Below are 19,770 nucleotides of genomic sequence, written 5' to 3' on the forward strand. Positions count from 1 at the left end.
TACTTTTCTGACCCTGCTACAGATTTAGAAATGCAAATACAAGAAGCTCAAAGAAGTCCTGGGAGATTCATTACAAAAAGGACATCACCAAGGCATATAGTCATCAAGCTATCTAAAGTCAACATGAAGGAAATAATTCTAAGAGCAGTGAGGCAAAAGCATCAGGTAACCTATAAAGGAAAATCTACCAGACTAACAGCAGACTTCTCAGCAGAAACCTTACAAGTCAGCAAGGACTGGAGTCCTGTCTTCAGCCTCCTTAAACAGAATAATGTCAGCCAAGAATTTTATATCCAGCAAAAATTAGTTTCATAAATGAAGGAGAAATAAAGTAATTTTTAGAAAAACAAATGCTGAGGGAATTTTTACTACCTAATGACCCATACAAGAAATGCTATTAAAAAGTTCTAAATCTTGAAACAAAAGGTTGATATGCACCAGTATAGAACCTCTTGAGTATAAAACTCACAGAGCCTATAAAACAATAACACAATGAAGAAAACAAAGTATCTAGGTAACAATTAACATGATGACTGGAACAGCACCTCACATCTCAATATTAATGTTGAACATAAATGGTCTAAATGCTCCACTTAAAAAATACATTGTCAGAATGTATAAAAAGTCAGAAACCAAGTGTCTGCTGTCTTCAAGAGACTTATCTTACAAATAAAGTAGTTCATATCAACTCAAGATAGAGGGGTATAAAAAGATATTCTATGCAAATGGAAACTGAAAGCAAGCAGGAATGGCTATTATATCAGATAAATCTGACTTTAAAACAACAATTTAAAAAAAGAAAAAGAAGGCCATTATATAATGATAAAAGGATTGATCTCACAAGCAAATATTACAATTCTAAATTATATCCACTTAACACTGGAGCTCCTAAATTCATAAAACAATTACTACTAAATCTAATAAATGAGATAGAAAGCAACACAGTAATAGTGGGGACTTTATCATTCCATTGAGACAAAAGTCTCAATGATCTGTCCAGTGCTGTCAATGATCTTAAACCACACTCTAGAAAGTATAGATCTAACAGATATTTACAGAACATTATACCTAAAAACTGCAGAATATACATTCTTCTCATCAGCATATGGAGCATTCTTCAAGATAAACCATATGATAGGTAATAAAACAAGTCTCAATAAATTTTTAAAAATCAAAATCATGTCAAGTTATCTTTTCAGAACACAGTAGAAATTAAACTAGAGATTAATTCCAAAAGGAAATCTCTAAACTATACAAATACATGGAAATTAAACAGTCTTCTCCTGAATGAATTTGGGGTTAACAATGAAATCAAGATGGAAATTTAAAAATCCTTTGATATAAATGATAATAGTGACACAATGCATTAAAACCTCTGGGATACAGCAAATACGATGCTAAGAGGAAATTTCATAGAACTACATGCCTACATCAAAAAGTTAAAAAAAAAACCCACAAATTTACCGCAACATTACATCACACCTCAAGGAACTACAGAAACAAGAACAAACTAAACCCAAAGTCAGCAGAAGAAAAGAAATAACGAAGATCAGAGGAGAACTAAATGAATTTGAAACAAAAAATACAAAAGATCAACAAGACAAAAAGTTGATTATTTGAAAACAGAATCAAAATCAACAGACAATTAGCTAGTTTAACCAAGAAGATGCAAGAGAAGATCCGAACAAGTTAATTAGAAATGAAACTGGAGACATTACAACTGACACCACAGAAATACAAAAGATCATTTGAGACTACTAGCAACACCTTTTTGGAAACATACTAGAAACCCTAGAGGAAATGACTAAATTTCTGGACATGTACAAAACTCCTAGATTAAATAAGGAAGAAATAGAAACCCTGAACAGACCAATAATAAGCAGTGAAATTGAATCAGTAATCAAAACAATTGTCAACAACAAATAAAAGACCTAGATCAAAAGGACTCACAGTTGCATTTTACCAGACATTCAAAGTATTGGTGCTAATCCTATTGAAACTGTTACAAAAGATTGAGACAGAGAGAATTCTCCCTAACTCATTCTATGAAGCCAATATCACCAAAACCAGGAAAGGACATAACAAAGAAAGAAAACTACAAACCAATATCTCTGATGAGCATCAGTGTAAAATCCTCAACCACTTACTGGCTAACCAAATACAATAGCACATCAAAAAGATAATATACTATGAACAAGTGGATTTCATCCCAGGGATGCAGGAATGGTTTGATGTATGCAAGTCAATAAATGTGACACATCACATAAACAGAATTAAAAACAAAAACCATATGATCATCTCTACAGATGCAGAAAAAGCTTTCTACAAAATCCAGCATGCCTTTATGATAAAACCCCCCAACAAACTAGGCATAGAAAGGACTTATCTCAAAATAATAAAAGCCATATATGATGAATCCACAGCCAACATCATACCGAATGGGGAAAAGTCTAAAGCATTCCCCTTCAGAACTGAAGCAAGACAAGGAAGCCCTTTTTCATCACTTCTATTCAACATAGTCCTGGAAATCCTAGAGAAAGTAATTGGTCAAGAGAAGGAAAGGAAGGACATCCAAATCGACAAAAAGGAAGTCAAAAGATCACTGTTTGCTGATGATATGATTGTATACTTAGAAAACTCTAAAGACTCTCCCAGGCCAGGCGTGGTGGCTCAAGCCTGTAATCCCAGCATTTTGGGAGGCCGAGGTGGGTGGATCATGAGGTCATGAGATCGAGACCATCCTGGTCAAAATGGTGAAACCCCATCTCTCCTAAAGATACAAAAAATTAGCTGGGCATGGTGGCGCGTACCTATAATCCCAGTTACTCGGGAGGCTGAGGCAGTTGAATTGCCTGAACCCAGGAGGCGGAGGTTGCGGTGAGCCGAGATCGCACCATTGCACTCCAGCCTGGGTAACGACAGTGAAACTCAGTCTCAAAAAAAAAAAAAAAGAAAGACTCTCCCAAAATACTCCTAGATTTTATAAATGAATTCAGTAAAGACTCAGGTTACAAAATCAATGTACACAAATCAGTAGCATTTCTACACACCAACAACAACCAAGCTGTGAATCAAATCAAGAGCTTACTCCTTTTTATAACAGCTGAAAAATAAAATAAAATACCTAGGAATATACTTAACCAAGGAGGTGAAAGATCTCTAAAAGGAGAGCTACAAAACACTTCTGAAATGAGCCCAAATAGCAAAAGAAACAAATCTGGAGGCATCACATTACTGGACTTTAAATTGTACTACAAGTCTGTAGTCACTAAAATAGCATGGTACTGATATACAAGTAGACACGTAGACCAATGGAACAGAATAGATAACAAAGAAATAGAGCCAAATACTTACAACCAACTGATCTTCAATAAAGCATACAAAAACATAAATTGAGGAAAAGACACCCTATTTAATAAACGGTGCTGGGAAAACTGGATAGCCATATGTAGAAGAATGAAACTGGATCTCTATCTCTCACATTACACAAAAATAAACTCAAGATGGATAAAAGACTAAAATTTAAGACCTGAAACCATAAAAATTCTAAAGGGTAACCTAGGAAAAACTCTTCTGGACATTGGCCTAGGCAAAGAATTTATGACTAAGACCCCTAAAGCAAATGCAACTAAAACAAAAAATAAATAAATGGGCTGAGCATGGTAGCTCATGCCTGTAATCCCAGCACTTTGGGAGGCCAGGGCAGGCAGATCAGTTGAGCTCAGAAGATTGAGACCAGCCTGGGCAACACGGTGAAACATCATCTCTGCAAAAGTACATAAATTAGCAAAAAATACAAACGATACAAAAAATACCAATACTAAAAAAAAATACACCTGGATGTGTACATTTATTGCAGGACAATTCACAATTGTAAAGATATGGAACTGGCCTAAGTGTCCCTTGACCAATGAGTGGATAAAGAAAATGTGGTATATATACACCATGGAATACTACTCAACTGTAAAAAGGAATAAATAATATCTTTTGCAACAACTTGGATGGATGGATCCAGAGGCCATTATTTTAAGTGAAGTAACTCAAGGATAGAAAACTAAATATCATATGTTTTCACTTACAAGTGGGAGCTAAATTATGAGTACAGAAAGGCATACAGAATGATAGAATGGGCTTAAGTGACTCAGAATGAGGAAAGCAAGAGGGGAGTGAGGGATAAAAAACTACATATTGCATACAATGTACTCTATTCAGGTGACAGATGCACTAAAATCTCAGACTTTACCACTATGTAATTCTTTCATGTAACCAAAAACCACTTGTACCCAAAAAACTACTGAAATAAAATATATACATTAATTTTAAGACAGAATAATCTCAGCAGGAATTTTAAAAATTTCTTTAAAGAAGAAATAATAAAGGGGGACTCAAGATGGCGCTGTGAGAACAACCCAGGATTGGAGCCCGCGTTGAATTCGCAAACGGTGAGTCAGTGCTGCATTTCCAGACTGATCTTTGTTGCCCACAGAACGGGGAAACTCCCAAGCATAAAAACACACGGGACGCCAGGCAGTAGGTCTGCCTGGCAAAGCCGGCAGCCGGGGCGGCGGCGGCCGGCCCTACCCAGCAATCCCCACAGGGCGCGCTTGTCCGGGTGCCTTGTTGAACCGGCAACCTGAGACTTGAGAGGGCTGGACTTGAGACTGAAGGAGACTTGCACAGTAGCCCAGCCCAGGGGATTGCAGGAACAGATCGCTTGGGATACCCAGTGGGACGAACAAAACCGCGATTTCAAACTATCCCGGGCAGACGGTCCGAGACGCTCTGTGGGGGAAGGGCGTCCACCACTACGGAGGCAACCTGCCCCAACTGATATACACGCCCACTGCTGAGGCAGCCAGCCGTTGCCGAGGCAACCCGCCCCAACTGAGATACACGCCCACTGCTGACGCAGCCAGCCGTTGCCGAGGCAACCCGTCCCTACTGAGATACACGCCCACTGCTGACGCAGCCTGCCGTTGCTGAGGCAACACGCTACAACGAAGAGACTCCGCCGCAGGGCGTGGCGGAGACCACAGCAGAGCCGGCAGGAACAGCGCGAATCACACAACAGCAGGGCGGAGCCTCGGCAGCCAAACAGTGGCTAGTCTGCCTTTGAGCTGGGCAGGACACCTGATCGGACATCCAAAAATAAAGCCCAAACCCCTCAACACAGAGCATTTGAGAAAAAAAAAAAAGGGTTGTTTAATGAGCTGTGTTGCAGCAGAATCAAACATAGCAGCCTAACAGCCCTGAATGAACAACAGAGTGCACAGCTCAGCAATTAAACCCCTATAAAGTACAAACTGTCTCCTCAAGCAGCTCCCTGACCCCTCTATATCCAAAAGACTGTCATTAGGCAGGCATCATCCTGGGACAAAGAGAGCAGAAAAAGAAACTGGTAGCATCCCTCGCTGTGCCACGGCTACTAGAGGTGCACCCCAGACAAGCAGGGTCTGGAGCGGACCTCAACAGTCATACAGCGAAGGGGCTAGACTGGTAGAAGGAAAACCAAGCAACAGAAATACTTCATCATCAACATTCTGGGTGTCCACTCAGAGACCCAAACGAAAAGTCAGCAACTACGCAGACGACCAGCGGACAAATCCACAAAGATGGGAAGAAACCAGCGCAAAAAGGAGGAAAACACCCGAAACCAGAACACATCGCCTCCTAGAAAGGACCAAAACTCCTCACCAGCAAGGGAACAAAGCTGGACGGAGAATGACTGTGACGAAATGACGGAATTAGACTTCAGAAGATGGATAATGAGAAACTTTTGTGAGCTAAAAGATCATGTATTAAATCAATGCAAAGAAACTAAGAACCTTGAAAAAAGATTTGAAAAAAGATTCGAGGAAATGATAACAAGAATGGATACCTTAGAGAGGAATATGAATGAATTAAAGGAGCTGAAAAACACAATACGAGAACTTCGCGAAGCAAACGCAAGTTTCAATAGCCGAATTGACCAAGCAGAAGAAAGAATATCTGAAGTCGAAGACCAACTCAATGAAATAAAACGAGAAACCAAGATCAGAGAAAAAAGCGCAAAAAGGAATGAACAAAGTCTCCAAGAAATGTGGGACTATGTGAAAAGACCTAACCTACGTTTGATAGGTGTACCAGAAGGGGACGAAGAGAATGAATCCCAGCTGGAAAATACTCTTCAGGACATCATCCAGGAAAATTTCCCCCACCTAGCAAGACAAGCCAACACTCAATTGCAGGAAATACAGAGAACACCACAAAGATATTCCGCAAGAAGAGCAACCCCAAGGCACATAATCGTCAGATTCAACAGGGTTGAAATAAAGGAGAGAATACTAAGGGCAGCCAGAGAGAAAGGTCGGGTCACCCACAAAGGGAAGCCTATCAGACTCACAGCAGATCTCTCGGCAGAAACACTACAAGCCAGAAGAGAGTGGGGGCCAATATTCAACATTCTTAAAGAAAAGAACTTTCAACCCAGAATTTCATATCCAGCCAAACTGAGCTTCAGAAGTGAAGGAAGAATAAAATCCTTTGCGAACAAGCAAGTACTCAGAGATTTTGTCACCACCAGGCCTGCTTTACAAGAGCTCCTAAAAGAGGCACTACACATAGAAAGGATCAATCAGTACCAGCCATTCCAAAATCACACTGAATGCTAAAGAGCTTCAGCATAATGAAGAATCTACAACAACTAACAGGCAAAACAGCCACTTAGAATCAAAATGGCAGTATCAAATTCACACATAACAATATTAACCCTAAATGTAAATGGACTAAATGCACCAATCAAAAGACACAGACTGGCAAATTGGATAAAAATCCAAAACCCATCAGTGTGCTGTATCCAGGAAACCCATCTCACATGCAAGGATACACAAAGGCTCAAAATAAAGGGATGGAGGAAGATTTACCAAGCAAATGGAGAGCAAAAAAAAGCAGGAGTTGCAATTCTCATCTCTGATAAAATAGACTTTAAAGCAACAAAGATCAAAAGAGACAAAGAAGGCCATTACATAATGGTAAAAGGATCGATACAACAAGAAGAGCTAACAATCCTAAACATATATGGACCCAATGCAGGAGCACCCAGATACATAAGGCAAGTTCTTAATGACTTACAGAAGGACTTAGACTCCCACACAATAATAGTGGGAGACTTTAACACTCCACTGTCAATACTAGACAGATCAACCAGACAGAAAATCAACAAGGATACCCAGGGCTTGAACTCAGACCTGGAGCAAGCAAACCTGGTGGACATTTACAGAACTCTCCACCCCAAATCCACAGAATACACATTCTTCTCAGCACCACATCACACCTACTCTAAAATTGACCACATAATTGGAAGTAAAGCACTGCTCAACAAATGCAAAACAACTGAAATCATAACAAACAGCCTCTCAGACCATAGTGCAATCAAGTTAGAACTCAGAATACAGAAACCGACCCAGAACCGCACAGCTTCATGGAAACTGAACAACTGGCTCTTGAATGTTGACTGGGTAAACAACGAAATGAAGGCAGAAATAAAGAAGTTCTTCGAAACCAATGAGAATGAAGACACAACGTGCCAGAACCTCTGGGACACATTTAAAGCAGTCTCTAGAGGAAAGTATATAGCAATAAGTGCCCATATGAGGAGAATGGAGAGATCCAAAATCGACACCCTATCGTCAAAATTGAAAGAGCTAGAGGAGCAAGATCAAAAAAACTCAAAACCCAGCAGAAGACAAGAAATTACTAAGATCAGAGCTGAGCTGAAGGAGATTGAGACACGAAAAACCCTTCAAAAAATCAATAAATCCAAGAGCTGGTTTTTTGAAAAGATCAACAAAATAGACAGACCACTAGCCAGATTGATTAAAAATAAAAGAGAGAACAACCAAATAGATGCAATAAAAAATGATAAAGGGGAAATCACCACAGATTCCACAGAAATTCAAACCATCATCAGAGAATATTACAAACAACTCTATGCGCATAAACTAGTAAACCTGGAAGAAATGGATAAATTCCTGGACTCCTGTGTCCTTCCAAGCCTAAACCAGGAGGAAGCTGAAACTATGAATAGACCAATAACAAGGTCTGAAGTTGAGGCAGCAATTAAGAGCCTACCTCACAAAAAAAGCCCAGGTCCAGATGGGTTCACAGCCGAATTCTACCAGACACACAAAGAGGAGCTGGTACCATTCCTTCTAAAACTATTTCAAACAATCCAAAAAGAGGGAATCCTTCCCAAATCATTTTATGAGACCAACATCATCCTGATACCAAAACCCGGCAGAGACCCAACGAGAAAAGAAAACTTCAGGCCAATATCCATGATGAACATAGATGCAAAAATCTTCAATAAAATATTGGCAAGCTGATTGCAACAGCAAATCAAAAAACTTATTCATCATGATCAAGTAGGATTCATCCCAGGGATGCAAGGCTGGTTCAACATACGCAAGTCTATCAACGTAATTCACCACATAAACAGAACCAAAAACAAAAACCACATGATTATCTCAATTGACGCAGAGAAGGCATTTGACAAAATTCAACAGCCCTTTATGCTAAAAACCCTCAATAAACTCGGTATCGATGGAACGTATCTCAAAGTAATAAAAGCTATTTATGACAAACCAACAGCCAATATCATACTGAATGGGCAAAAACTGGAAGCATTCCCTTTGAAATCTGGTACTAGACAAGGATGCCCTCTCTCACCACTCCTATTCAATATAGTACTGGAAGTTCTAGCCAGAGCAATCAGGCAAGAAAAAGAAATAAAGGGTATTCAAATAGGAAAGGTGGAAGCCAAATTGTCTCTATTTGCAGACGACATGATAGTATACCTAGAAGACCCCATCACCTCAGCCCAAAAACTCCTGAAACTGATAAACAACTTCAGCAAAGTCTCAGGATATAAAATCAATGTGCAAAAATCACAAGCATTCGTCTACACCAATAACAGACTTAAAGAAAGCCAAATCAAGAGCGAACTGCCATTCGCAATTGCTACAAAAAGAATAAAATACCTTGGAATACAACTCACAAGGAACGTAAGGGACCTCTTCAAGGAGAACTACAAACCACTGCTCAACGAAATCAGAGAGGACACAAACAGATGGAGAAACATTCCATGTTCATGGTTAGGAAGAATTAATATCGTGAAAATGGCTATACTGCCCAAAGTAATTTACAGAATCAACGCTATCCCCATCAAGCTACCATTGACTTTCTTCACAGAACTGGAAAAAACCACCATGAACTTCATATGGAACCAAAAGAGAGCCCGCATAGCCAAGTCAATTCTAAGCAAAAAGAACACAGCGGGGGGCATCACACTACCGGATTTCAAACTATACTACAAGGCTACAGTAATCAAAACAGCATGGTACTGGTACCAAAACAGAGATATAGACCAATGGAACAAAACAGAGGCACCGGAGGCAACACAACATACATACAACTATTCAATCTTTGATAAACCTGACAAAAACAAGCAATGGGGCAAGGATTCCATGTTTAACAAATGGTGTTGGGAAAACTGGCTAGCCATGTGCAGAAAGCAGAAACTGGACCCCTTCCTGACACCTTACACTAAAATTAACTCCAGATGGATTAAAGACTTAAACATAAGACCTGGCACCATAAAAACCCTAGAAGGAAATCTAGGCAAAACTATCCAGGACATAGGAGTAGGCAAGGACTTCATGAACAAAACACCAAGAGCATTGGCAACAAAAGCCAAAATAGACAAATGGGACCTAATCAAACTCCACAGCTTCTGCACGGCAAAAGAAACAGTCACTAGAGTGGATCGGCAACCAACAGAATGGGAAAAAATTTTCGCAGTCTACCCATCTGACAAAGGGCTGATATCCAGAATTTACAAACAACTCAAGCAGATTTACAGGAAAAAAACAAACAAGCCCATTCAAAAGTGGGCAAAGGATATGAACAGATACTTTACGAAAGAAGACATATATGAGGCCAACAATCATATGAAAAAATGCTCATCGTCACTGGTCATCAGAGAGATGCAAATCAAAACCACATTGAGATACCATCTCACGCCAGTTAGAATGGCGATCATCAAAAAATCTGGAGACAACAGATGCTGGAGAGGATGTGGAGAAAAAGGAACACTTTTACACTGTTGGTGGGAATGTAAATTAGTTCAACCAGTGTGGAAGACAGTGTGGCGATTCCTCAAGGCCTTAGAAATAGAAATTCCATTTGACCCAGCAATCCCATTACTGGGTATATATCCAAAAGACTATAAATCGTTCTACTATAAGGACACATGTACACGAATGTTCATTGCAGCACTGTTTACAATAGCAAAGACCTGGAATCAACCCAAATGCCCATTGATAATAGACTGGATTGGAAAAATGTGGCAGATATACACCATGGAATATTATGCAGCAATCAGAAATGATGAGTTCGTGTCGTTTGTAGGGACATGGATGAATCTGGAAAACATCATCCTCAGCAAACTGACACAAGAACAGAAAATGAAACACCGCATATTCTCACTCATAGGTGGGTGATGAAAAATGAGAACACATGGACACAGAAAGGGGAGTACTAAACACTGGGGACTATTGAGGGGAAAAGGGGAGGGCCAGTGGGAGGGGGAGGTGGGGAGGGATAGCCTGGGGAGAAATGCCAAATGTGGGTGAAGGGGAGAAGAAAAGCAAAGCACACTGCCATGTGTGTACCTACGCAACTGTCTTGCATGCTCTGCTCATGTACCCCAAAACCTATAATCCAATAAAAAATTAAAAAAAAAAAAAAAAAAAAAGAAGAAATAATAAAGATCAGAAAAAAGTTGAGACTGAAATATAATATCAATGAAACAAAAAGTTGGTGTTTAAAAAAGTTAAACAAATCAACAAACCTTTTGCTAGATTAAGAAAAAAGAGAGAAGACTTACATAAATAAAATCAGGGGTGAAAAGGAGACACTGATATCATAGAAACTCAAAGGATCATTAGAGACCATTATGGGCAACTATATGCCAATACATTTGAAAACCCTTAGAAGAAATGAATAAAGTCCTAGACACATACCAGTTTACCAAGTTTGAACCATAAAGAAATTCAAAACCTGAATAGACCATTAAAAAGTAACAAGATAGAAGCAGTAATAAAAAGCTTCCCATCCAAGAAAAGCCTAGGACCTGATAGCTTCATTGCTGAATTCTACAAAACATTTAAAAAGGAACTAATATCAATCCTACTCAAATTATTCCAAAAAATTAAAGAGAAATACTTCCAGACTAATTATAAGAGGCCAGTCTTACCGTAATACCAAAACCAAAGACACAACAAACAAAAGATAAACATAGATGCAAAGATTCTCAACAAAGTACAAGCAAATCAAATTCAAGAACACATTGAAAATCGTTCATTATGATTAAGTGGGAGTCATCCCAGGGTAGCAAGGATGGTTCAACATACACAAATCAATAAAAGTGATACATCATATCAACAGAATGAAAGACAAAAATCATATGATCATTTCAATTGATGCTAAAAAAGCATTCTGTAGAATTCAACATTCCTTCGTGATAAAAATTCTAAAAAAAAAAACAACTAGGTATAGAAAGAATATACCTCAATATGATAAAAGCTGTATATGGCAACCCCACAGCCAGTATCATACTAAACGGGGGAAAACTGAAAATCTTTCCTCTAAAATGTGGAACAAGACAAGGATGACCATTTTCACCACTTTTATGAAACGTAGTACTGGAAGTCCTAGCCAAAGCATTTACACAAGAGAAAGAAATAAAGAGCATCGAAATTGGAAAGGAAGAAGTCAAATTATTCCTGTTTGCAGACAATATGACCTTATGTTTACAAAAACCCAAAGAGTCCACCAGAAACACTATTAGAACTGATAAACAAATTTGGCAAAGTTACAGGATACAAAATCAACATACAAAAATAAATAGCAATTCTAAATGTCAAGAGCAAACAATCTGAAAAAAAAAAAAAACCCAAGAAAGTAATCCCATTTATAATAGCTACAAATAAAATAAGATACTCAGTAATTAACCTGAGAAGTGAAAGATGTCTACAATGAAAACTATAAAACATTGATGAAAGAAATTGAAGAGAACACAAAAAATGGAAAGATATTCCATGCTCATGGATTGGAAGCATCAATATTGTTAAAATGTCCATATTACCCAAGGTAATCTACAGATTTAATGCAATCCATAAAAAATTCCAATGTCATTCTGCACAGAAATAGAAAGAATAATCCTAAAATTTATATGAAATCACAAAAGATCCAAAATAGCCAAAGCCATCCTGAGCGAAAAGAACGAAACTGGAGGCATCACATTACCTGACTTCAAATTATATTACAAAGCTAAAGTAACCAAAACGTCATGGGACTGGCATGAAAACACACCTCAACCAATGGAATAGAATAGAGAACCCAGAAATACACCCACTTTCAATTTTAGCAAAGGTGCCAAGAACATACATGGGGGAAAGACAGTCTCTTCAATAAATGGTGCTTGGAAAATGAGATATCTATATGTAGAAGAATGAAACCAGACCACTATCCTTCACCACAAACAAAAGGAAAATCAAAATGGATTAAAGACAAATCTAAGACTTGAAACTATGAAACTAGTAGAAGAAAACATTGGGGAAACACTCCAGACAGTGGTCTGGGCAAAGATTTTCTGAGTAAGACCTCAAAAACACAGCAACCAAAGCAAAAAAACAAACACATAGACCTTTGGAACAGAATAGAGAACTCAGAAATAAATGGGAAAAATGGGATCATATCAAGCTAAAAACGTTTCTGCAAAGCAAAAGAAACTATCAACAAAGTGAAGAGACAACCCACAGAACAAAGTAAAACACATGTCTAAGAATAGCCCCACATAATCCCTGAAAGCACGATCAGTGCAGCAATCCAGTAATCCATAGCAGAAAAGAGCAGAAAGCAGAATGCACTCAGCCCTTGGTGATACTGAGCAATTCAAATTCTGATTAGAGTTGGTGATCAATCTGGCTACACACCGGTATGATTGCTGCATTGATCGTGCTTTCAGGGATTACGTGGGGATAGTCTTAGACATGTTTTTTACTTAAGACTTGTTAGCTGAGACTGAGCCACAAATATTTCGGGGACTTACCTAGGGAAAAAGAACTTACCGCATTCATTCCTTGCCCAAAAAATGGCACCATGGCGTGAGCTGCATCCCCCAGCAGTACACAGTGAGATTTTAAGTGAAACGAAGAGCACTTCACAGATATCATGGGCTGGGCAGGCAACAGGAAGAAATCCTGCACTAGGAGTCTCCTTCAAAGAAAATAATTCAACTGTAAGGACATCAAATTAGGTATTAAACACTGCTAAACTTTTTTGGATTTACAAAATTTATTATCACCAAGTTTTGTTGAAAAATATACAAGAATGTCAGGAAGAAAACAGAAAAGGGAAAAACTGAAGTTTCTCCAGTCCTAAAATACCATTGTTCTAATTATCTTCTTGTTCGGTAACAATGTTAATCACATTCAAAAATAATAAGTTTGGCTGCATTTGAATAATTTAAATATTTCTGTATCATATGTTACTAAAACTTTATTATCATGCACTTGGACCATGAGATTTTTAAATACAGTGGTATATTTTAGGTTTCCATTTAAAAATTGAGCAAATACTTATTTGAATTTAATTAGAAGACAATAAATGAAAATTAAAATTAATGTAAATCTTTATGTATTTGGAAATGGATAATAGTAATAAAACTAGAATTTGGGGGATTGGAATAATTTGGTCAAATGGTACAGAGGAAGAATAAGTAAGTTCAAGAGATTTAGTTTACAACATGGTGCTTATAATAAAAAACAAACAAAAAACCTAACATTTGTAGAGCATCTGTAGAGGTGTTGAGGAAGTTCTAAGTAGGCAAACAAGACATAGCCTCTAGAATCTTAAATCTGGCTGGAGAGGCAAAAAACAGCCATGAAACCAGTTAGAAAGTACATAAGGGCTAATGTTAGTGTGCAGAGATTTCACTGTTGGAGAAGGAGGGTTCCATACAGACTAACTTCAGTCTTCAAGAAAGAAAGTGACGAGCAATTTTTAAAAGACCTGCTATGGGCCAGCAGTGGGTTGTCCCTTTTAAGTAATTAGCTCATTTAATTTTCACAAATGCCCTAGGGTAGATATTATGATATCCATTTTAAAGGTGAAACTCAGGGAGGTTAGGGGCAGAAGCAGTATTAAAATATTGCTCAGGGAGGTCAGGGGCAGAAGCAGTATTAAAATATTGCTCTTGGCCGGGCGCGGTGGCTCACGCCTGTAATCCCAGCACTTTGGGAGGCCGAGGCGGGTGGATCATGAGGTCAAGAGATAGAGACCATCCTGGTCGACATGGTGAAACCCCGTCTCTACTAAAAATACAAAAAATTAGCTGGGCATGGTGGCGCGTGCCTGTAATCCCAGCTACTCAGGAGGCTGAGGCAGGAGAATTGCCTGAATCCAGGAGGCGGAGGTTGCGGTGAGCCGAGATCGTGCCATTGCACTCCAGCCTGGGTAACAAGAGTGAAACTCCGTCTCAAAAAAAAAATAATAATAATAAAAATAAAATAAAATATTGCTCTGCTATTAGACTGAGTATTTATGTTCCCCTAACATTCCTGTGTTGGATTCCTAATTTCCAGTGTGATGGTATTTGGAGATGGGGACTTTGGGTGGTGATTAGGTCTTGGGAGTGAACCCCCCATTAATGGCATTAGTGCTTTTATAAAAAGGACTCCAGAGAGAGCCCATGCCCCTTCTAGCATGGGACTAGACAGCAAAAAGACTGTCATCTATGAACCAAGAGGTGGGGTGTCAGCAGACACCAAATCTGCTAGCGCCTTGATCTTATGCTTGTCAGCCTTCAGAACTGTGAGCAATATATTTCTGTCATTTGTAAGCCACCGAGTCCATGGTAGGTTCATTACAGACAACTGAAGTGACTAAGGCATACTCTTGGTGCCATTGGGCTGCCTTCATGAAAACATCATTGGAGGCATCTAGATAGACAAATTAATATGTGCCAAGCCTTGTGCGGAATGATTTTCAGACATGATATCATTTAGTCCTCAAAACAACCCTTTGGGATAGGTTCTATCATTTATCAACCTTTTACCACGAGTGGGACATGGGAAAGCTTACGTGGCGACTAAGTATAGGATCTGAGACTTGACGCTGCTGGATGTATCGGCTGTGCCAAAGATTTGTGTATCTACCAGTAGAAAAAATTTCAGCCGGTTTCTGTGGCACACCAAGCCCTAGGGAGCCTGAGGAGGCTGTGTAATATTCTCATAGGCGGGTGATGAACAATGAGAACACATGGACACAGGGAAGGGAGCACTACACACTGGGATCTATTGGGGGGAATGGGGAGGGACAGTGGGGAGGGGGAGCTGGGGAGGGATAGCATGGGGAGAAATGCCAAATGTGGGTGAAGGGGAGGAAGGCAGCAAAACCACTGCCACGTGTGTACCTATGCAACTATCTTGCATGTTCTGCACATGTACCCCAAAACCTAAAATGCAATTAACAAAAAAGATACACAAAAGCCTTGGGACATTGGTGACTCATCTTTCCCAGAGAAACTGGCCACAGCACGGGTGTTTTTCAGAATTCCTGCTCACAGCACATCCACTTAGACTTTTGCTCTAATGTAGGTTTCTGTCCAGGTGACTGCATGATCCATCATGTTTAACCAAAACTGAAATCAGGTGCGTAACCTTTACTTGAATTTGGAATAATTCAAACAAACGGAGCATAAGGCACAACCTGCAACTTACTCTCCAATTAGAGGGATGGCATCCGGAAAGTATTTCTGGAAGAAATCCAGCACATCACTACTGGTTAGAAGTTCTTCAAACTCTTCAAAGGGCATGAACAAAGTACATGTGAACGATTTGTTCTGTGAGAAGATGAGAAACAGAGTGAAAGGGGATAGGGGGCCAAGTGATGCCCGCACTGTTGGTGGGTCCCGAAATCACAAGACTTCTTGCTGTGACCAGGAGCTTTTGGAAGGAATGTCCAGGGAGACAGTAAATGCACTGTCATTTGTTCCCTTGCTCTCAAAGAAAAGTTCTGCCAAGTCCCAGGGGTGCTCCCCAGCTTCTCTGATTATTCAGACAACTTCGATACTGTAAACTCTTCATTTTCACACAGCAAATACTACACTTTTTTTTTTTTTGAGGCAGAGTCTTCTCGCTCTGTTGCCCAGGCTGGAGTGTAGTGGCATGATCTTGGCTCACTACAATCTCCGCCTCCCAGGCTCAAGCGTTTCTCCTGCCTCAGCCTCCTGAGTAGCTGGGATTACAGGCACACACCACTAGGCCTGGCTAATTTTTTGTATTTTTAGTAGAGGTGGAGTTTCTCCATGTTGGCCAGGTTGGTCTTGAACTCCTGACCTCAGGCGATCCACTCACCTTGGCCTCCCAAAGTGCTGGGATTATAGGCATGAGCCAGCACGCCCAGCCTACACTCTTTAAATTACTAATAGGTTAGTTAGATTTGACACCTCCTCTTCTTCCTTTTAAGATGGTATTAATAAGCCCTGGACCCCTGGACAGATATCAACAGAAAGAAAAAGATCCCAACCAGAGAAACAGCTATGTCTATCTAGGAAAAAAGCCTCTAGGGTCTAATGAGAGAAAACCCATGATCTCTCTTTCTCTCTTTTTTTTTTTTTGAGATAGGGTCTTGCTTTGTTGTCCAGGCTGGAGTGCAATGGGATGATCATGGCTTACTGCAGGCTCCATCTTCAGGGTTCAAGCAATCCTCCCATGTCAGCCTCCTGAGTAGTTGGGACTACAGGCATGTGCCACCACACCTGGCAAAAGTTTTTTTTTCAGTAGATGCAAGGTGTTCCTACGTTGGCCACACCAGTCTTGAACTCCTGAGTTCAAGCAATCCTCCCACCTTGGCCTCCCAAAGTGCTAGGATTATAGGTGTGAGCCACTGTGCCCAGCCCCGTGCTCTCTTTTGATAATGCATATTCCAATGTCCTGCAGACCTTATAGGCTGAATCACTTCCTAATAGATAATCTAAATCTCTTTGGCTTTAATGGAGGGGGGGGCATGCATTTCCTTCTACACTGTCTTTAGTGAAGATGACAGGCACCACCACACATAAACTCTTGTTATTCATCCATGGAAGTTAAATCTCTTTTCCAAAGTAAATAATGGGAATTCCTTCAGATTTTTTTCTCAGTAATCCCAACGTTTCAAAGCTGTAATCACTAAATAGATTAAACAATGAAGAGATCAATTAGGTATATACATTCTAAGTACAAAAGTGAATAACAACATTAATTGCAGATGCAAAATTATAGTTGATAGAAAATTCTATACTACCATGTTAGGAAGTGCAATCATCATAAAGGTATTTCGAGGCCAAATATGCAGATAATTAGGTTCCATGGCATACTGCAGAAAAAAGAATATATGATACATTAGTGTATTAATTAATACAGTAAATCTATAAAACTGATTCAGATTTATAATAGTTTCCATGGTAACTTAAACAACAGTAGCATATACACAATGATATGCACATCTATTGCTACATAAAATGCAAGTTGCCTTAGAAAATACTTTGTGTTCTGTCTTTATAAACTCAATCTTAGGTGGGTTTTTGATACCATGTATAATTTACGATTTTAGAATATGTGTATGTATGTGTACATGTATGAAAAAAGGCAGAGAGAATATCTTATGTTCTCAAATCTTGAATTATACCTGGTATAATTATACCCAGTATCTATGTACACATACATGCACATATCTAGATGTGTATATGTGTGTGTGTATGTGCACGCATATATAATGTATGCATACACATTATATATATTTATATAATTTTTTCTACTTTACCTTTTGCCTTTTTTCAGAACTTATCTATACTGGACAGAAGGTCTTACATTTAAATATCATGAGGCAAAACCAAAAGTTTAGAAATAAGCTTTTTATCATTTGTTTCCTATAACATAAATAATAGAGGAGAGTCTTGTCTCTTAGTGACTCCTCTGTAATTACTATTAATACAGTAACAGCCCCGAGGAAGTATTAATTGCGTGAGTAGATCAATTGATCCAAAGGCCCAAGTGACCCAAATTTTTGAAGGTTCCCAGGGGCATTATAGACATAAAAATATGCAACCAATTTTCCAACTATTTCAAATTTGTATTATTTTTTACAAATGTTTTGAGAGCACCTTGCATGTGTATCTTGCATAGTAAGAATACTGAAAAAACAGCCTAGTCTTGGAGCTAACATTTTTACACCGTATCATAGTTACTTGTGTCTTAGGTGAAGAGACTGTGCTTTTCTTGTTTTTTTAGCCTCAGATTCCCAAAGAAAGCCCAACAGACAGACACAGAAATGAGTACATGCATGTCTCTTGACCTTACAGCGCAATTGAATAGGCAAGACGAATACATATGAAAAGCAATTACTTCTCTTCAATAGCAACACTAGCAGCAGAAAGCCATTCACCCAGTCTCGTCCCCCACTGCAACCATCAGAGGAGTGCAACTGTCTATATCGCATGCATGACATTAAGAACAAAAGAAAAAACAAAACACAAAGAAAAATAGAGAAAGTCTCGTAAGATTGTTTTTGGGCCATGTCAAAATGTTCCCATGTCTGAGTAACATTGCTATGTCTAAAAAATGTTCTTAAAAGAGTGGAGACATTTTTTAAAACCATTAATAATTACTATTTATTATGTGTACCTAGAAAAAAAAGGGCTTTCTTAAATCTGCAAGCGCAGTTTTTCTTAAGTCTGGAACAATTTTTCAACAGAATTCTGTTATCCTATAATCCAGAGTTACCAAATTCCGGGCCATGAGAACAGAACCTATCTGAAAGCCAGTACAATAAGCACTGAAAAATTAGCAAATACATTTCTTTTTTTTTTGAGACGGAGTTTCACTGTTGTTACCCAGACTGGAGTGCAATGGCACGATCACCGCAAACTCTGCCTCCTGGGTTTAAGGAGTTCTCCTGCCTCAGCCTCCCAAGTAGCTGGGACTACAAGTGCACACCACCATGCCCAGCTAATTTTTGTATTTTTAGTAGAGAGGGGGTTTCACCTTGTTCACCAAGATGGTCTTGATCTCTTGACCTCGTGATCCACCCGCCTCGGCCTCCCAAAGTGCTGGGATTATAGGCGTGAGCCACTACACCCAGCCAGCAAATAAATTTCAACCATGAGGATGAAATAGAAAGGTAATGAGGTGTTAAAATATGGATTTTACTGGCGGGTACAGTTTGTTGATATTTAACAACACTATCCAATATTGACTGTTCTCCAGTTGTCTGGATTTCAGAGGAGAGATTAAATCAGCATCTTAAAAATGTATGCTTTATATGCAAGTCAAATATTTAATGTTATTTGCACATCCATCCTTATAAGCCAATATCCTTATTGTTTCTGTTAGCATTGTTTTCCTTAACCAGGTCCTATACTTACTTGCTTATGGCAATATAATAAATTACATCCTGCTTATTTGCCTCTGGTCCCATATGGTTTAACAGTGGGAACCAGGAAATGAGAAAACCACAATGGAAATCTTTTTGCAACATTTTTCTAGTCATTTTACTTAATAACTATTATTTAATTTAATCATGGTTATAAGAGCCCTGGATTGTCAGAACACTGAAGGATTCAGCCTCAACCTGTTTTTTTCTCCCAAGAGAACATAGACAAATATTATTCAAATGCCCTTTCCAGTAGGA

The 19,770-nt window shown here is 39.0% G+C and overlaps 1 protein-coding gene across 1 annotated transcript in view; it reads right to left on the bottom strand.

Annotated features, from left to right (window-relative positions):
- The window catches only part of KMO (kynurenine 3-monooxygenase), a 73,175-nt gene that overhangs the window by 15,849 nt on the left and 37,556 nt on the right, over positions 1-19,770 (bottom strand). The window contains 3 exon segments of the mRNA XM_003735276.6: positions 13,170-13,317; positions 15,822-15,943; positions 17,386-17,457. Coding sequence (XP_003735324.2) covers positions 13,170-13,317; positions 15,822-15,943; positions 17,386-17,457 — 342 coding nt within the window.

This window comes from Callithrix jacchus, chromosome 19 (assembly GCF_049354715.1).
Source record: "Callithrix jacchus isolate 240 chromosome 19, calJac240_pri, whole genome shotgun sequence".
Lineage (NCBI taxonomy): Eukaryota > Metazoa > Chordata > Mammalia > Primates > Cebidae > Callithrix > Callithrix jacchus.